Raw genomic sequence first — 15,927 nt, 5'->3', positions numbered from 1 at the left:
CTCCAGCGACCACACAGTGACGCTGCAGCGATCGGCATCGTTGTCGATATCGCTGCAGCGTCGCTAAGTGTGAAGGTACCTTAACACTAATTGTTAATCCAGGTGTCAGCCACCTGCAGGACTCACGAGTGTTGTAAAATGACAACTCCCAGCATGCTGCAACAGGCTGTACTTTCACAACCACTACAGTGCCTCAGGTTGCTGAGCCCTGATCTAGCTATTTGTCTTATTTATCAGAAAGACCGGCCATGTAAATCCATTCTAATCTGTCTGCCTACATTGTGAGCAGTCTACAGTTAAATTAGGAAGGATGAGATAGCATTTTCTAATTGCTTTATTTGGATCTTGATAATGACTTCATACTGCCAGGTAGGAAAACCGCAGCACCGTAGAAAAAAGACAGTTATGGCTTCAACAATGTTTTAGCATTGGATCAGGTATATGACACATCATATATAGTTTCATGCTTTAATAAACACAGATCACAAAGAAGTAGGCCAAATGCCTCCGCAATTTCAATAAAAAATATGAAATACTTTTTACAAGGTACATATTATATTATAGAAAAGTTTAGTGCTGCCAGGGAAAAAAACATTGTTTAATTTACAAAACCAATGTAAATCAGACATACGGATACAAGGGCCGCTGTGAGGAGCACCAGTCGTTAGGGCCGCCCCGCAGGCTGCTTTGTTTTCTATGACGGAAAAGTTCTCTTTACACCAAGTAAAGATCATCTAGACGGTAACTCTATGAAACCCACCGATTCACAAACACAGATGTATTTCAAGGGCTCAGATCACAAAACGTGCATGCAGCTTTCTAACAAGGTGCTATTTACATGATCTTCGGTTCCACTTAACCATGGAAACATCTGCAAACAAGCCCCAAATCTTCACAAACGGTTTGCATAGGGATATGTGGATACAACAGTGTCAAGCTCGTAGCTACAAAGTACAAATACAAAAGTTGCTTTGTAAACTCATCAGTGGCTAAAATATTCGAGGGAAGCAGGGTTCTTGTGTTATCATTTCGGTATTCTATCCCAGGGGTTCTAGAACTGTGGGAGCAGAACGACGGCTTTATGTCAGAAGGCGTCTAGCAGGTTTTATGCCTTTACAGCAATGTGATCAATGAAAAATATAAAACTGGCCAAATATAAATGGTTTAAGAAATGAGAGTGATTATTAAAGTGGCAGATACCATGTACTAATACTGTCTGTGATTAATGTCATCGTGAGTCTTCTAGATTAGTATAAAGTGCATTATTAGTACAGCCATACCCAGTATTCCTTTCCTAGGTCCATACTACAATCTGCAGAAGTGTGTATCACATTTTCTTTTTTTTAGCAAAACATATTCTTTTTTTGTAATCATTTTTTTTTAATTACTTTGTGTTTGTAGACAGCCATATTGTTTGAGCTGTGACTCGGAGATTTGCTTTACTGCAATTACAATGACATGAGAAACTTTAGTCAAACAATGGTCTACTGTCTTCATTGGGAGAGTGTTGTAGGCATGTTCTGCGTCGCCTGCAGAGGACAGAAGGTGACTTGTGACCATCGCCTAATGGTGGATCTTGTGTTATCTAGTCATTGTAATCCTGCCTGCGATAATGGATGACTACCAAGAAGTGATCACTACAGAATGAGAACTAGAAGGGTCAGTGGCCTAATCATTCAGGATTGCTTTGTTTTCTATATAGTGACATGGAAAACTTAAAAAACATGACTGAAAATATTAAAATGATGTTTAACATAAAAACTTGTTTTAAAATAAGACATCAATTCTGATAAAACATTCCCTTTAAAGGGGCTGTCCGACTTTAGGTTAGAAGCCTGTAGTCACTCTGTGTGACTGCAGACTTGTGAATCTTCACAGCGTGTACACTACGTCGTGCGAGGATTCTCCGGTGTTGGTACAAGGTGTCGGCAGTCTTGTGACCACAAACATGTAATATGGACACACCCAGCCACATTCCAACTAGACTTGCACTGAGCAAGGACACATTCATCTAGTCTGCAAATGACTGAATGTATGCAAATCACATACCCGCAGTCGCTCCCAATGCCCAAGGATTCACAAGATTTAAGGAGTGATTGCAGACTTATACTCTAACCTCTTTAAACAGGATTCTCTACAAATAAAATGATTTTGCTCTTCTAATATCTTGGCATACCATGTAAACTGAATATATTTATCAATAATATCTATATTAGCTGCTCTGTACTTTTTTATTCTAAGGCCAAGAACAGTCACAGCAGACTCCACCTATCCCTTCCCAGTAATTGGCTAGTGATCACAGTGGTTGGCTAGTGATCACACACGTACATTGAATTTGACTACTCTCCAACTTATAAACTGTATGCCAATTTGGTCTGATATACCTTATCTGAAATATTCCTTTAAGCAATGTACATCTGTATACTCTTAAATTGTGTCCGCACTTAATTTAGATACTAAATTCAAATGCAGTTCTTAATCTGTTTTTACAAATGTATTTCTTGTTTAGCCTGTATGGGAAAATGAGTAAGAACCAGCATTGCTCACACTTTGTATGGTTATGCTTTTGCCACAGTGGGAATTAGGGTCTAATGACACATGTAAGTGGTAAAGGGAACTTGTCACATGGATTTGACAATCTCCACCACCTTGTTACTCTTCTATTTTGCAGTGCCACAGACCTGCTATTATAAGAACTTTATTTGAAGGGAACCTGTCATGTGAAAAAAAAGCTATTAACCTGCAGATATGGGTTAATCTGCAGGTTAATAGGATTCTGAAGCCAAGCGGCCGCAGCACTGAAAGCTCGGCTACCAGGAGAAAGTTAACTTTAATCCCCCGGCAGCCTCGAACTTTCAGTCATAGAGGAGCGTCCGGCGTGGCTTCAGTCACTGCCCAGTGCATAATGAGTGGCGGCTGTAAGTGCTTCCAGGCACTGACTGACAGCTGGCTTTGTACTGATGTCCGGTAGGGACAGCTGTCAGTCAATGTCGGGCCGCCGCTTATTACGTACTGAGTGTTGACTGAATGAGCGCCGGCCACATCTCTACGACTGAAAACCCAAGGCTGCTGGGAGTATTAAAATCTCATTTTTTGCCTTCAGTTGGGTTCTCTGTTCAGAGGCCACCCAGGTTCAGAAGGCGTTAAACCACCTGCATATTAATCCAATATCTGCAATTTAATAGCATTTTTTTCAAATGGCAGGTTCCCTTTAAAAAAAAAAAATCACATCTGGGATTTGGGATTTCACTGCATATTCTGGGAACGTTTGACCTAGCCTAGCATGTTAATCATGCCAATATAGGTATGATTGGTGCCAAGTGATCAGAATATTGGACCTGTAGGATTATAAATTTGCTTTTTTCCTAGCGACTTTTCCAAACGTCGTTATAAAGACTTATGTATAATGCTGTAATGGAGAGGAATAAGGTTGGTGGCAGTTTAGTGATGCAAATCCATGTGACAGACTCACCTTTTAATCATTTCTGCATTACTATAGAGCTGTTCATACCTGTAGTTGCTAATCTTTGGGGATTACACAAGCAGTCATCTAATTCAGCTTCCAATGGATATGTCTCAGTTTTCATATTTGCTTCATTTCTAGAGGACTCACTGCGCTGTACTGACATATACGGACTTATTGAGCTGTATCATACTAAATACCAGCATATTCTTCTCCAATGGCCTTGGGGTTCATTCTAGTATCTGCTGACATGGGCAAAAGTTCTATTCACTGACAATTTTGATGATATTTGGCCAACGTGTTACATACATGAAGGTTTACAAAGCTTTACATTTGACTATATAATAAAATATGGCTTCATTTAGAGTTTATTTTGCTTTAGACCTTAATATTGAGGGCCTATCCTTAGAATCGGTCAATAGATCAATATCAGATAAGTTGGGGGTCTGACCACCAATACCTTTTACTAATGAGCTCATTGAAGGGGTAGTGGCGCCCAGGAAGCGGTGCATTGTTTACTCAGCACAGTACCATACTTTTTCGTAGTGGTGGTGATCGATATTGCATCTCAGTCCCATACACTTGAATAGGACCAAGCTTCAGTACCAGACACTATTAAATGTATGGAACTTGTGCTGGGGATGAAGACTGAAATTCAGACCTGGCAGAGAAAAAAAAACAACACAGCTATGACCACATTTGCATTACTGTTGGCATCCTATAGTACAGACAATTACAAAGAAGCTGCCACCCTACACTAGGCATAAAACAGAACATATATCATAGAATAATAAAATGGTCTTGATGTTTCAAGTGTCAAAATTTACAAATAAATGTACAAATGTATCTGATTATATGGATCTAAATAAATAATGACCTATGTTTCATTTCTGTGATATGGAACCTCTACCCATCACAAGTTTATTACCCCTACTCTAATATTCTCACTTTTATAACTTATCGTATTGTACAAACAGATGGGACTTTTGGTAAATTCTCATTAAAACTCTGTTTTGTTGTTTTCAGTGTTACATCCATGATAACCACTGCTTCACATGTAATATTTTAGTCTTACAGTTATGAAGGCATTCGGACATAAACAATATATAAATGGCAATACAGGCTTAAAAGTTGTATAAAAGACATTTTAACACTTTGAAGAAGGAAAAAATCTTCCAGGTGAAAGGAACTTGTACCCATTTCCAGACGAGAGTTTTAAATTGCGTATAGAACCAGACATGTTAATGGATGATGCTGACTGAGTTATGTTTGCTACATTAATGTTTTCTGTATGTTTATGTCCATTTTGAGGATTTTGCTGTGTGGCTTCGGCATGCTTTTTCTGAACAGACAGTTCCTTTAGTTCAAGATTATCCACAGCCTCTTCCTTTTTATTATGTCGTGGAGACAAGTTTAATAAACTAAGGACGTCCTTCTTAGAAGTCATTGTTCCAGGAGTTCCACGTAATATTTTGATAGGACCCGATGTATGCTGAGGGTTACTTGACCAGAACATCTTGAGATTGTGTATGGCCTTCACCTTCTCATCAATTGCAGCAAGTTTTAACTTATCCAGATCAGGCGCATCAGCAGGGCTGGATCGAGCAGATCCAGCAGAAGAATATGAAAGAGCTGGAGATGAGGTACTTCCTGCTGGAGATTGGTGACCTGAGCTTGGAGATATGTTTTGAGGAGATCTTGAGATGTGGGAGCTGTAAGGAGAGCTAGGGTATTTCAGTTTGAAAGGTGAATCTGAACTTGGAGACGGCTGGTTACTGTGAAGACTTGCACCTTCCTTTAAGGATGAATCAGAATTTGCTGGACTGTTGTATCCTGAGCTCACCTTTTGAAGAGAAGAGCTTCTAGTTGGAGGCTTTGGTTTCACAGTAACAGGAGAAGGCAACCCTTTCTGAACAGGTCTACTAAAAGCACTTGTTTCTGATGACCTGAACATAGAGCTGCCATTCGGAGTAGAAGCACCATCGGGTGATTGATTCACCCTGTTCAAACTGCCACTTCTTTGAAGACGTTCAACTGCAATTAAATGACTTTGAGTTTCCTCTAAGATTTTTTGTGCAAGCTCCTCAGGATTAAGTTTAGGATTGCCTTCTTCTTGGGATTTGACTGTACTGTCTGTTTCAGTACTAGATTGATCTGATTCCCCAGTATCGGAGCTTGCGTGTTTTCCAACTTTTTGGAAAGGTGAATTTGGACTTGAAATCAGAGCCAGTTTAACAGGTGAATTTGGTGTGCTTATACTGCCCTTAGAGTTTACAGAAACTTGAATTATTTCTTGGACGTTCTCCTTTATGAGACTAGGATCTAAGTTTTCTGTGTATGATAAAAGAGGTTCATTGCTTATTATAGAAAACCCATCGTACTCCTCTTGCTCCTCTTTGCTTAATGACATCTGGGTCTGTGGGGAAGACTGGCCTCTTGTAGAGCTTCTGAGAGAATAAATATATTTTGGTCTATCGTGGTCCTGCCGCACCTTATTTTCACCATCAGCTAAACAGTCTGGCTTAGACACAAAACTCATTGACGATGCAATTGAACTTAGACTGTATACAGAGATAGCATCTGAAGACATGCTATCTGGACATGTTGGAGAGAAGGGATGACCCAGATATCCATGAGGGATTGGATTACACATTGACTGTGCAGATGCCAGGGATTCAAGTGATGAAGAACTATCAAGACTTAGACGTTTTGGTAGCTCAGTGGAATCTGAAATACAGACAAAGAGCATATAAGTGCTGTAAAATGCAGTTTAAATACAGCATGAATTACTATAATTTAATGCAAAGCTTTACAATTTTTAGGTCTTACCAGTTCTACCATGGTGATACCTTAACCTCTCCACTTGATTTAGTTAATGTAAAAAATCTCGCAGAATATTAAAATGAGCACACAATTATTTTGTTATGAAACCAAATCAGAGATTGGTTCAGTCAGAGAAATGGTTGCGTTACATATAATGACTGCCTGCCCACCTGCTCCTCACCATATTGGTTAACTTATCATTTCAGAAGTACTGTTTTATTGTGTTTCATATTTACTATACATTATATAAATATAGAATATATTGTAGAGGTTATTTTCATTATTTTTTGTTCAAACTGTTCTAATTTTTCATTTTACTCTTTCTTCAAGGGTTCTTCCCCTTGGTCTCTGGCTTGGGTGCCCCTATTTGGAGTAAGCATGAAGCACAGTCTTTGCCAATTTTTATAGTTATCGTTTCATCATGCCCTCCGGGGGTTTAGTATTCCGGTGACACAAGTTTAACACACCAATTTAGCTCCTAATACTGTGTAATAGGTGGACAGCATACACTTGGCCTGACATTTACAATAGGCACATAATTATACACAATGGCACTCAATGTGCGTTGGATTTGTTACATCTTACATCAACTCTAATTTTACTTAACTTTAGGTCATTATTTTGTGCTTAAAAATGGTACATGCCAATAGTCAACCTGGCACATTTTTAGACTCACCAAAGCAATGCCACTTTTCTAGAAAATTTGGAAAAATGTCTAGTGAGGTGCGCATATCTGTTCTTTTTGGCGCAAATCAATAATTAATTTGTCTTTAAACTGATTTGCTTTGTATATTAATTGTAAAAAAATAGTTATCACCTAGTCATAGAATAGGGCTCAACTTGCTGATGCCTGAGGGTTCAACAGACGGAACCCCCAGTCAATTGGAGATCGGGGCTCTAGAACCCTGAAAATAGGGCTGTGCAGCTTCTTCCTGAATAGAGCACAGGTGTGCATGCTTGACTTCTACTCCATTCATTGTCTATAACAATGCTGAGAACAGTGGTTGACTATCACAGGTTTACTGTGACAGAGAGGGCCAGAAGACCATAGTGTCTGATTTCATGTACTCCTGCATTGATTAGAAGCATTTCACCACCATATTAAACAGTGCAGATTTCTGCAAGCAGTGCAGAGTTAATCTGTTCAGTTGACAGCTCCTGGAGCTTTCTTTCTTTGATGGTCTCAGCTGTTCAGTGTTGGCCACTCCCCTCTACTATATATACTCGCCTCTAGCAATCAGGGATTGCCAGTGTTAATCTCATACTGCTTGGCTCTGGAGTTGAGGTGTTGTTTGTTTGAGAAGGCGTTTAGAGTGTTGTTCTGAAGACTGTTACTTGGAAATTGTCTGTGTGTATATCCTCATCCTCTCCTATTTGGGTTTTCTACCCTTTACTTCCTGGTGTTCCACTCTGCTGTTTGTAAATGCATATTTGAATGATTGGTATTTGGTATTGGTATTCATTTATCCCTGTGTGTTTTCCCTTGTTAGTCTGGTTTGGGTATTCTTATACAATACAACTCCTCACTTCCCTGGGTGGGGAAGGGACAGATAAGGACTGACTTAAGAGCTCAGCAAGGCACGTGGCATCTTCACCATCAGAAGTAATCCAGGGAGCAGGGATTGCTAGGGCACCCCTAGTTTAAGGATTAGGGTAGCAGCCCATAGCCCCAGAATATCCTGCAACAGTGCCGTGACATTGACTTTCTCTAGCATTACCGCAGACAATAAATGGTATCGGGTTCGGGCATTGGCACCTTCACACCATTCAAGACGGGGTTGCAGAGCCCTGTTTTTGGGTTCCAGAGCCCTAGCTGTCAGAAAGTTATCCCTTACCTTTTGAATAGGGGGAAATTACCATTTAAGCCAGATTTCTAGTGCAATTACAGTTACAAGCATTGACCTCTATTTGAAGTCTGAATTTAGATACATTTTGAAATGTTTTTACGGAAATTATATAATCTATAGAGAACAACTTTCTAATTGGACATGGGACTTTTATAAACCAATGGTAGAGTGGTTTATAAATGGAAGTTCTCACTCTGAGGGATCAGGTACATCAATATATTGTAATGCTTCATGATTAATTGTCTAAAAATCGGAGGTTGCTCAGCGCTCCCATATCAATTGTACTTTGTGTTTAAAGCTCATACAATGGGGTTTTCTTAATCTTTACATCCAACATAATGTCCACAATCTAAAAATAAGATTTACTACAAATTTGCACATTTGATTTATAGCAAAAGCCTTATTACATTTTCATGCAGTGCACAATGTAAATTCTCAAATGGCAATGCAGCCTCAGTTTTCCTTACATAAGCGCAAACTATCTTACACAAAACATTTTTATGAAACTTACCAAAGAGAGCCAAAAGTGACTGCAAAGCAAATTGCATTGTCCTTTTATTTGCCTGTTTGCCAGTTTTCAATATGACTTCTTCTTGTCCTACTTCACACAGGTCAAAGCCTACAAAGAATAAAAACACACTAGTTTTCCTCAATGTTAAACGTTTTGACCATTGATAATAATAATAATCATTTTATATTCTGTAGAACTTTACAATTCAGGTCTGCATGTACAAACAATAACCTATGTTACAGAGGAAAACATAAGTCATGAATTTAAACAAGAGGCATGAAGAACCTGCTCGCAAGGAAGTAGGGAAGATACAAAAGATAAAAACTGCTTGTAATGTATGCTGCAGCCATCTTTATAAAAAAAATAAGATCAGTAAGGTAAAGCGCATTGACAGGTCATCAGCCTTTATCTTATATGTCCAGATACAAAGTGCCATCAAGTGCAAGGAGTGTGTAGGAACAGATGGCAAAAAAGACCAGATTCTGAAGACAGTGTAGAAAAGAAAAACTAACAATGGTTAGATTAGTCGAGTGAGGTGATAGGCATACTTGAAGATATGTGTTTTTAGGGCACATTTAAAACTCTGGTATTAACTTTATTGTCTTTGGTAGCATATTCCACAGAACAGGCAGAAGAAAAATTTTGGAGATGGGAGTGAGAGGTTCTGATTATGGAGGATATTAGTCTTAGGCAGTAGCGGGGGGGCAGAGGGTGTGGTGCTCAGAGGGGGCCCACCCGGAGCTACGCTACTGTAACTGTATCGGCGAGTGCACCACCGATATAGTTACCTTCTGCGGCAGACCAGGGAGAATCGATCTCACTGCTCTGCCGCTATGGGGCCCCTGAGCAGGAGGGGGGGCCTGGTGCAAGCAGTGGGCACCCCGCCTGTCATCACAGGGTCAGCTGTACCGGCATTTAGCCGATACAGCTGACCGCAATGATGAGGGAAGGAGCGCTGCGCTCCTTCCCCCATCATCCCCCTCGCATCTGACGTCGGCGACGCTGACAGAGGGCGCGATGACATCACTGCCCGGCGCCCGCTGTCAGGACACCAGCAGGAGCTCAGAGCAGCGCAGGAACCAGAAAGAAGAGAGGTGAGTATGTATTTATTTTTTTAAGGGGTGCTGCCTTATACTACAGAATCTGCCTATGGGGGGTGCTGTCTTATACTACAGGGTCTGCCTATGGGGGGGTCTGCCTAATACTACAGGGTCTGCCTATGGGGGGGTCTGCCTAATACTACAGGGTCTGCCTATGGGGGGTCTGCCTAATACTACAGGGTCTGCCTATGGGGGTCTGCCTAATACTACAGGGTCTGCATATGGGGGGTCTGCCTTATAATACAGGGTCTGCCTATGGGGGTCTGCCTTATAATACAGGGTCTGCCTATGGGGGGTCTGCCTAATACTACAGGGTCTGCCTATGGGGGTGCTGCCTTATAGTACAGGGTCTACCTATGGGGGTGCTGCCTTATAGTACAGGGTGTGCCTATGGGGGTGCTACCTTATAGTACAGGGTCTGCTTGTGGAGGTGCTGCCTTATAGTACAGGGTCTGCCTATGGGGGTGCTGCTTTATACTACAGGGTCTGCCTGCGGGGTGCTACCTTGTGCTATAGAGTCTGCCTATGGGGAGTGCATTATACTATATTGAGGACTATCTGGAACATTATACTATATTGAGGACGATCTGGTGCATTATACTATATGGAGGCCATCTAGAGGGGCATCATACAGTGTGGGGATTACAGTGTTGGAGCCATCAAACAGTTTGGAGGCTTCTAAGGGGTCAGTATACTGTGTATAACAGAGCATCATGCTGTGTATAGAGGAGCTGTACAGGGGGGAGACTCGGGACATAATTAAAGTGGGCACTTATTGTTATAGGGGAACTCAGGTTACTGCGACTATCAAAGGGGCACACAGGGCAATATTACTTTCTAGGGGGCAAAATATGGGCACTGTTTTCTAGGGCACTTGCACCCAGCATTTCTATATTATAGAGAGTGCCTTAGAATTTAGAGGGCACACAGAACCACACAGCAGGTGCAGTAATAGGGAAACATACGGCAGCAGCGGCTCAGTATTGGGGTATCAGGGGCAGTAATAGGGACCGATACGGCAGCAGCGGCTCAGTATTGGGATATCAGGTGCAGTAATAGGGACACATACGGCAGCAGCAGCTCAGTATTGGGGTATCAGCAGGATGAGGAGTTTGTGCAAGTTGGGAATAGATGGTGATGGGCCTGGAAAATGAGAAGTGAAATGTGTCTTTGTTGTATTCTCTGCAGCCGAGTCCTGGCTGGAAGAAGTTGTCATGTCGGTCTGGGCCAGATGGAAAAGACGGGAAAAGTGACGACTCAATCATATAGAATGTCAGTGGTAAGACATTATCTGTGCTGTGATCTATGTTCTGTAGGACTGGTATCTACCACTGACCATATGGCGGTAATATCCATGTTGGTCTTTATATAGAGATTATCTTCAGTAATAGCGCGGTCACCTGCTGAGGTTCTCCTCCACTATTAGGGTGCATCACCGAGTTGTAATCAAGGTTACCTGGTTAGGGGCCCACTCAGAAGCTTTGCCCCCCCTGAACCAAAACCCTAGCTACGCCTCTGATCTTAGGTCATTAGCAGAACTCAGACCAGAGGGTGGCTTGGTAGACAGTGATGAGGGAGGAAATTTGTAGAAGTGTAATATATTATGTGAGTTTAGTAGACAAAACAAAAATGAACAAGAGTGATAGATGTTTTGCAGTTTCAAAGGTAAATTCTGGAGATGTCTTGATGTGCAGCTGACCTAAGCAAGTGAGTTATGACAAGTAGTACAGGAACCATCTGAGCTAAATGTAATCCTAAGATAGCGAGCATGTTGAATGAGAATTCTATTAGTACCACATTTGAAATTGACATATCAGGTTTTTGTGGGCCAGTTGAGGAAGGAAACACAAGATGTTAAGCTTTGAATAGATTCAGTTTCAGATAGAGAGTGGATATTATGTTAGAGCCATTGACAGACTTTCTCTGGTATTTTGTAGTAGTGCAGGTATGATGTCAGAAGCTGTGTGAAGTTGGGTGTCATCAGCATAGAAATGGTACTGAAATCCAAATCTACTGATGGTTTGTCCAATAGGGAATAGAAAAGACAGATAAGAGACATGGACCTATGACTGTGCTAATAGGAGCCCCGATAGGGTAAGTGAAGTGGAAGGAGACCGAACAACTGAGAATCTATTAGAGCAGTCAAAAAGTATTGATAAGGCTGATAGACTGGAGCATAGTGAGGATCAGTTGGTGATCCATGGTGTGAATTGATGCAGAGAAATCCAGGAGAATTAGAAGTAGTTAATTAGATTTGGTTGTTAGATGATTAGAGACTTTAGCAAAAGAAGTTTCTGTAGAGTGTGAACAGCAGAAACCCAATTGTAATGGGTAAAGAAGAAAATAATTTAAAAGATAGCAGATCATACCTGAGGAGACCAGGCGATTGAGGAGTTTAGAGATAAGTCTGTAATTAGCAGAGCAGTGCTAGTCAAGAGATGATTCTCTTAAATAATGACGTTATAGCGACATGCTTAAAAGAGGACGAAAAGATACCACAAGAAAAAGGTTAAATATTTTAGTTACGTGGGTAGTGACAGCCAGGAAGATGGACTGGAGGAGATGTGAGGCAATAAGGTCATTAGAGCAAGTAGTGGGGGGAGAAGAAGAGAGTATCCTGGTAACTTCTGTGATGGGCTCAAAGTTGAAAATTAGAACTTGATGAAATGTAGAAGGAAAGGGGACCTATGCTATTAAGGGTTTGGTAGATAATGTCTAGACTGATATTGTCAATCTTTTCTTTGAAATAAGTAGCCAGATTGTCAGCGCAGAAATTGTTGACAGGACCTGTACTTTAGGACTAAGTAAGGACTGAAAAGAGTCAAAAAGTCATTTGACTATTAGATAGGGAGGTCCTGCAGAATATGATTTTGTCCAAGACGTTCGGCACAACTAGAGCACCGCTGAAGAAAATGCGTTTGTTGCCTGGGTTGCTGTTGTATTGGTCTATTCTGTAGGGGGTGCTGAGTCATCTAGGGCACTTTTGATTCTTTTATTGATCTAGTGATTTGTTAGTGACTTTGACAGGGTTTGCAGGTAGTTTTTATATCTTCAAATACAGCATCCCTTCTGTCTATCCGTGAAAGTCTCTAAAATGTTGAGATCACGGTTCAGGGTGGGTGATATCATCACTTCCAGGGATATTTGTTCTTCTTTATGATAAAAATGGTGGTTAATGACATTGGCTGTATATTTGGGCTTGTTGTCCTGCCAACCATGCCTCCGTGATGGTATTGCATGATGATAGGCGTTTGCTTGTATTTCTCAGCATTAAGTGCAACATTAATATTGTCCAAACTATCAACTCTTTTTGCTGAAATGTAACCCCAAACTTGCAATGAACCTCCACAATTCTTTACTGTTGCCTAAAGACATTCATTATTGTATCGCTCTCCAGCCCTTCACAAGCAAACTGCCTTCTACAACAGTAAAATATTTCAAATTTTGACTCATCAGTCTAGAGCAGCTGCTGCCATTTTTCTGTATGCCAGTTCCTATGTTTACATGTATAAATGGCCTTTTTCCATGTCGAATGTATCACTTTTGGCCACAATTCATCTAAAAAGACCACTTCTGGCCAAATTTCTCTGAACAATAGATGGTTGTAGCTGCATTCCAGTTCTGTGCTGATGGTACTACAGGACATCTTCCAATTTTGAATGAGAAGTAAGCATGACGTGTCTTTTATCTACTGCACTAAGCTTCCATGACTGACCGCTGTGTCTACGTTCCTCAATGACGACCATTTCTTGGTCTCCTCAATGCTGAGAAATACAGGCAGATAATTTTCCATCATGCAATAACATTGGGAAGAAGTCCTACTGGCTTTAAGTTTATTCTGCAACAAGACAACAACCCCAAACATACAGCCAATGTAAATATATGCTATCTTCAGTATAAAGAACTCACGGAGCCACGATCTTAACATCAGTAAGTGTATGTGGGATTATATGAAGAGGCAGAAGTAGTTGAGAGAGCTTACATCCATAGAATATCTGTTGTTGGTTCTACAATATGTTTGGAACAACCCCCCTCCCGAGTTCTTTTAAAAACATGCATGTGTACCTAGAAACTTAATGCTTTAATGGTGTTTTGCAGGCAAAAGATGGTTACACCAAATAGTGATTTGAAAATGATTACTCTTATTCATTCCATTTGCATTTGGTTAACTGATACAAATAAAATATTAGCATTTCTATTTTTTTAAGGCTTTCTTACTTTACAGCATTTTTTTTTACAGCTGCCTAAAACTTTTGCACAGTTTTGTATATGTGCACAGGAAGAAAATGAGAAGCACAGCATAATGAGTAGGGAATAATGGTGCACGCCTTATGGCAGTTTATCATCCAACCGAAGGAGCCTTAGAACAGAAAAGAAAAGTCTGAAATCCTGAGCTTCTATGGAAAAAACTGTATGGTTATCCAATATGCAGCATTTTGGCTTACATCCCAGCCTTTTTTGGACATTGAAAGCTGGGGATCGCTGCCTCTTCTTTTCTTATCCAGAATATATGCAGTCTGGTACTCTTAAATAGCTGTAAAAAAAATCATATACCTAAAGCTGCTAAAAATTCATGACATCCAGGCAATCTCCAAAGTTGAACGCTGATAGAAACTTGGATGGGCACTGATGAGAAATCATGTTCTTTGTCGGTCTGCAGCTGAACAAGGACCTGATGCAGCTAAAAGAGAAGAAATGACAACATTCGTCATATAGGAGTAGTTATCACTGGTTATAAAACAAGACAATAAAAAATAACTGCCTTGAATGGTACATAAAATTCTGAGGACCATTTCCTACCTGAAATTCAACATTTCTTTTTCTTTTTATTAAAGAAGCACTCCATTTAATCATTTTTCCATCCCTGCCCACGACCCCCTTCTACGAATCCGAGTGTCCCTCATGCTCTGGATTTATTTTATATGTCTTGTACTTTCTCCCCTGCAGTTCAACCTTCCGAACTATCTTGAACTTCAGATTTTAGTTTTAGTTCAACCCTTCTAGGTTCTGCTATCAATCTCATGATGCATCAGCACAGCATAGATTATGAGTATACAGTAAAGTAAAGGCTTATCTATTATCTATCTATCTACCTTTAACGGTATATGTTTGTGACAGGAGCTGTGTCATCATCATCAGTTTCTCTGATAGAAGTTTCTACTTTCCCTGAAAACTTATGTGATATAGGCCATACACTTTCATTAGACATTAATTCTCAAGGAGGTTACTAGAAATTCCAAACAGTATTCAATTCCCAGGGGATGGTACACAATATAACCACACTAAAGAGAATGAATTCATGAATTATCAAAGAGGATTACTAAATCAAATAAATAAGGTAAAGCAAGCTGAATTATAGATATTAGAGAACTAGCTACAGAGTGATTTAAAAAACACCAGAGGGTTATTTTAAGTATGCAGTGTAATTTAGAACTATAAGATGCAAAAGAGACAAATGTTGCATTATAGTAGGGGCCCAGAGAATTCAAGAATAATCTGGATATATACCAAAAGCAGATACATTTTTCTACTTTAGAATTGATTCATATGTGGAAACTCATTTAGCTAAACTGTCTCCTAGGAAGTTTGATTTATGCTAATGTACATTGATAGCACCAGATAATACAAAGGTGACATCAACCCCAGAAATATTACCCCACTTGCCATCGCTACAGAGCAAGTGTGAAAAACCTGGAAAAGTGCCAGAATTGGCGCATGTAATAGATGCGCCTTTTCTGGGCGGCTGCGGGTTGCTATTTCTAGGTTGGGGGGTCAATATCCATGGCACCTTACCAACCTGAGAATACCAGCCTCCAACTGCTGTCATGACTTCCGGGTAATATTGCTGTGGGGAGCCCTGCACACAGCAGCAAGGGAGCTGAGCAATGTGCCGGGAACTAACTAGGTAACAACTAGAACCTAAACCATGTGACAGAGTAGGAGGTGGTTGGGGCAGAACCGGACGCCGAGGTGCAGAGAAGGGATAAACACAAGAGAGTAGTCAAACAAGCTAAGATCGGAGCCAGGAGATCACGAAGTACCAAAGGGGCGAGATAGGGGATTGTCAGAAGTGAAGCCAGAGGTCAGAAATCCAGAACAAACAAACAGAGTAACGCACAGAGAGCAAGGAAAACAATTGCAAACCGGGCACAAACTCCAAGGGTCAGGCACACAGACTAGAAT

At 40.6% G+C, this 15,927-nt stretch overlaps 1 protein-coding gene across 3 annotated transcripts in view; it reads right to left on the bottom strand.

Annotated features, from left to right (window-relative positions):
* Nucleotides 1–318: 318 nt before the first annotated feature.
* TTC28 (tetratricopeptide repeat domain 28) overlaps nucleotides 319–15,927 on the bottom strand; it is an 806,054-nt gene continuing 790,445 nt past the window's right edge. For all 3 annotated transcript variants that reach the window (XM_077295116.1, XM_077295125.1, XM_077295135.1), the window contains 3 exons: nucleotides 14,299–14,425; nucleotides 8,645–8,752; nucleotides 319–6,190 (listed from right to left, as the gene is read on the bottom strand). In XM_077295116.1, the coding sequence (XP_077151231.1) occupies nucleotides 4,611–6,190; nucleotides 8,645–8,752; nucleotides 14,299–14,425 (1,815 nt within the window). In that variant the 3' untranslated portion in view covers nucleotides 319–4,610. The remainder of the gene's footprint in view (nucleotides 6,191–8,644; nucleotides 8,753–14,298; nucleotides 14,426–15,927) is intronic.

The sequence above is a fragment of the Ranitomeya variabilis genome, chromosome 1 (genome assembly GCF_051348905.1).
Source record: "Ranitomeya variabilis isolate aRanVar5 chromosome 1, aRanVar5.hap1, whole genome shotgun sequence".
NCBI lineage: Eukaryota > Metazoa > Chordata > Amphibia > Anura > Dendrobatidae > Ranitomeya > Ranitomeya variabilis.
The sequence above is the reverse complement of the archived record's forward strand: the minus strand, read 5'-3'. Positions and strand labels throughout refer to the sequence as shown.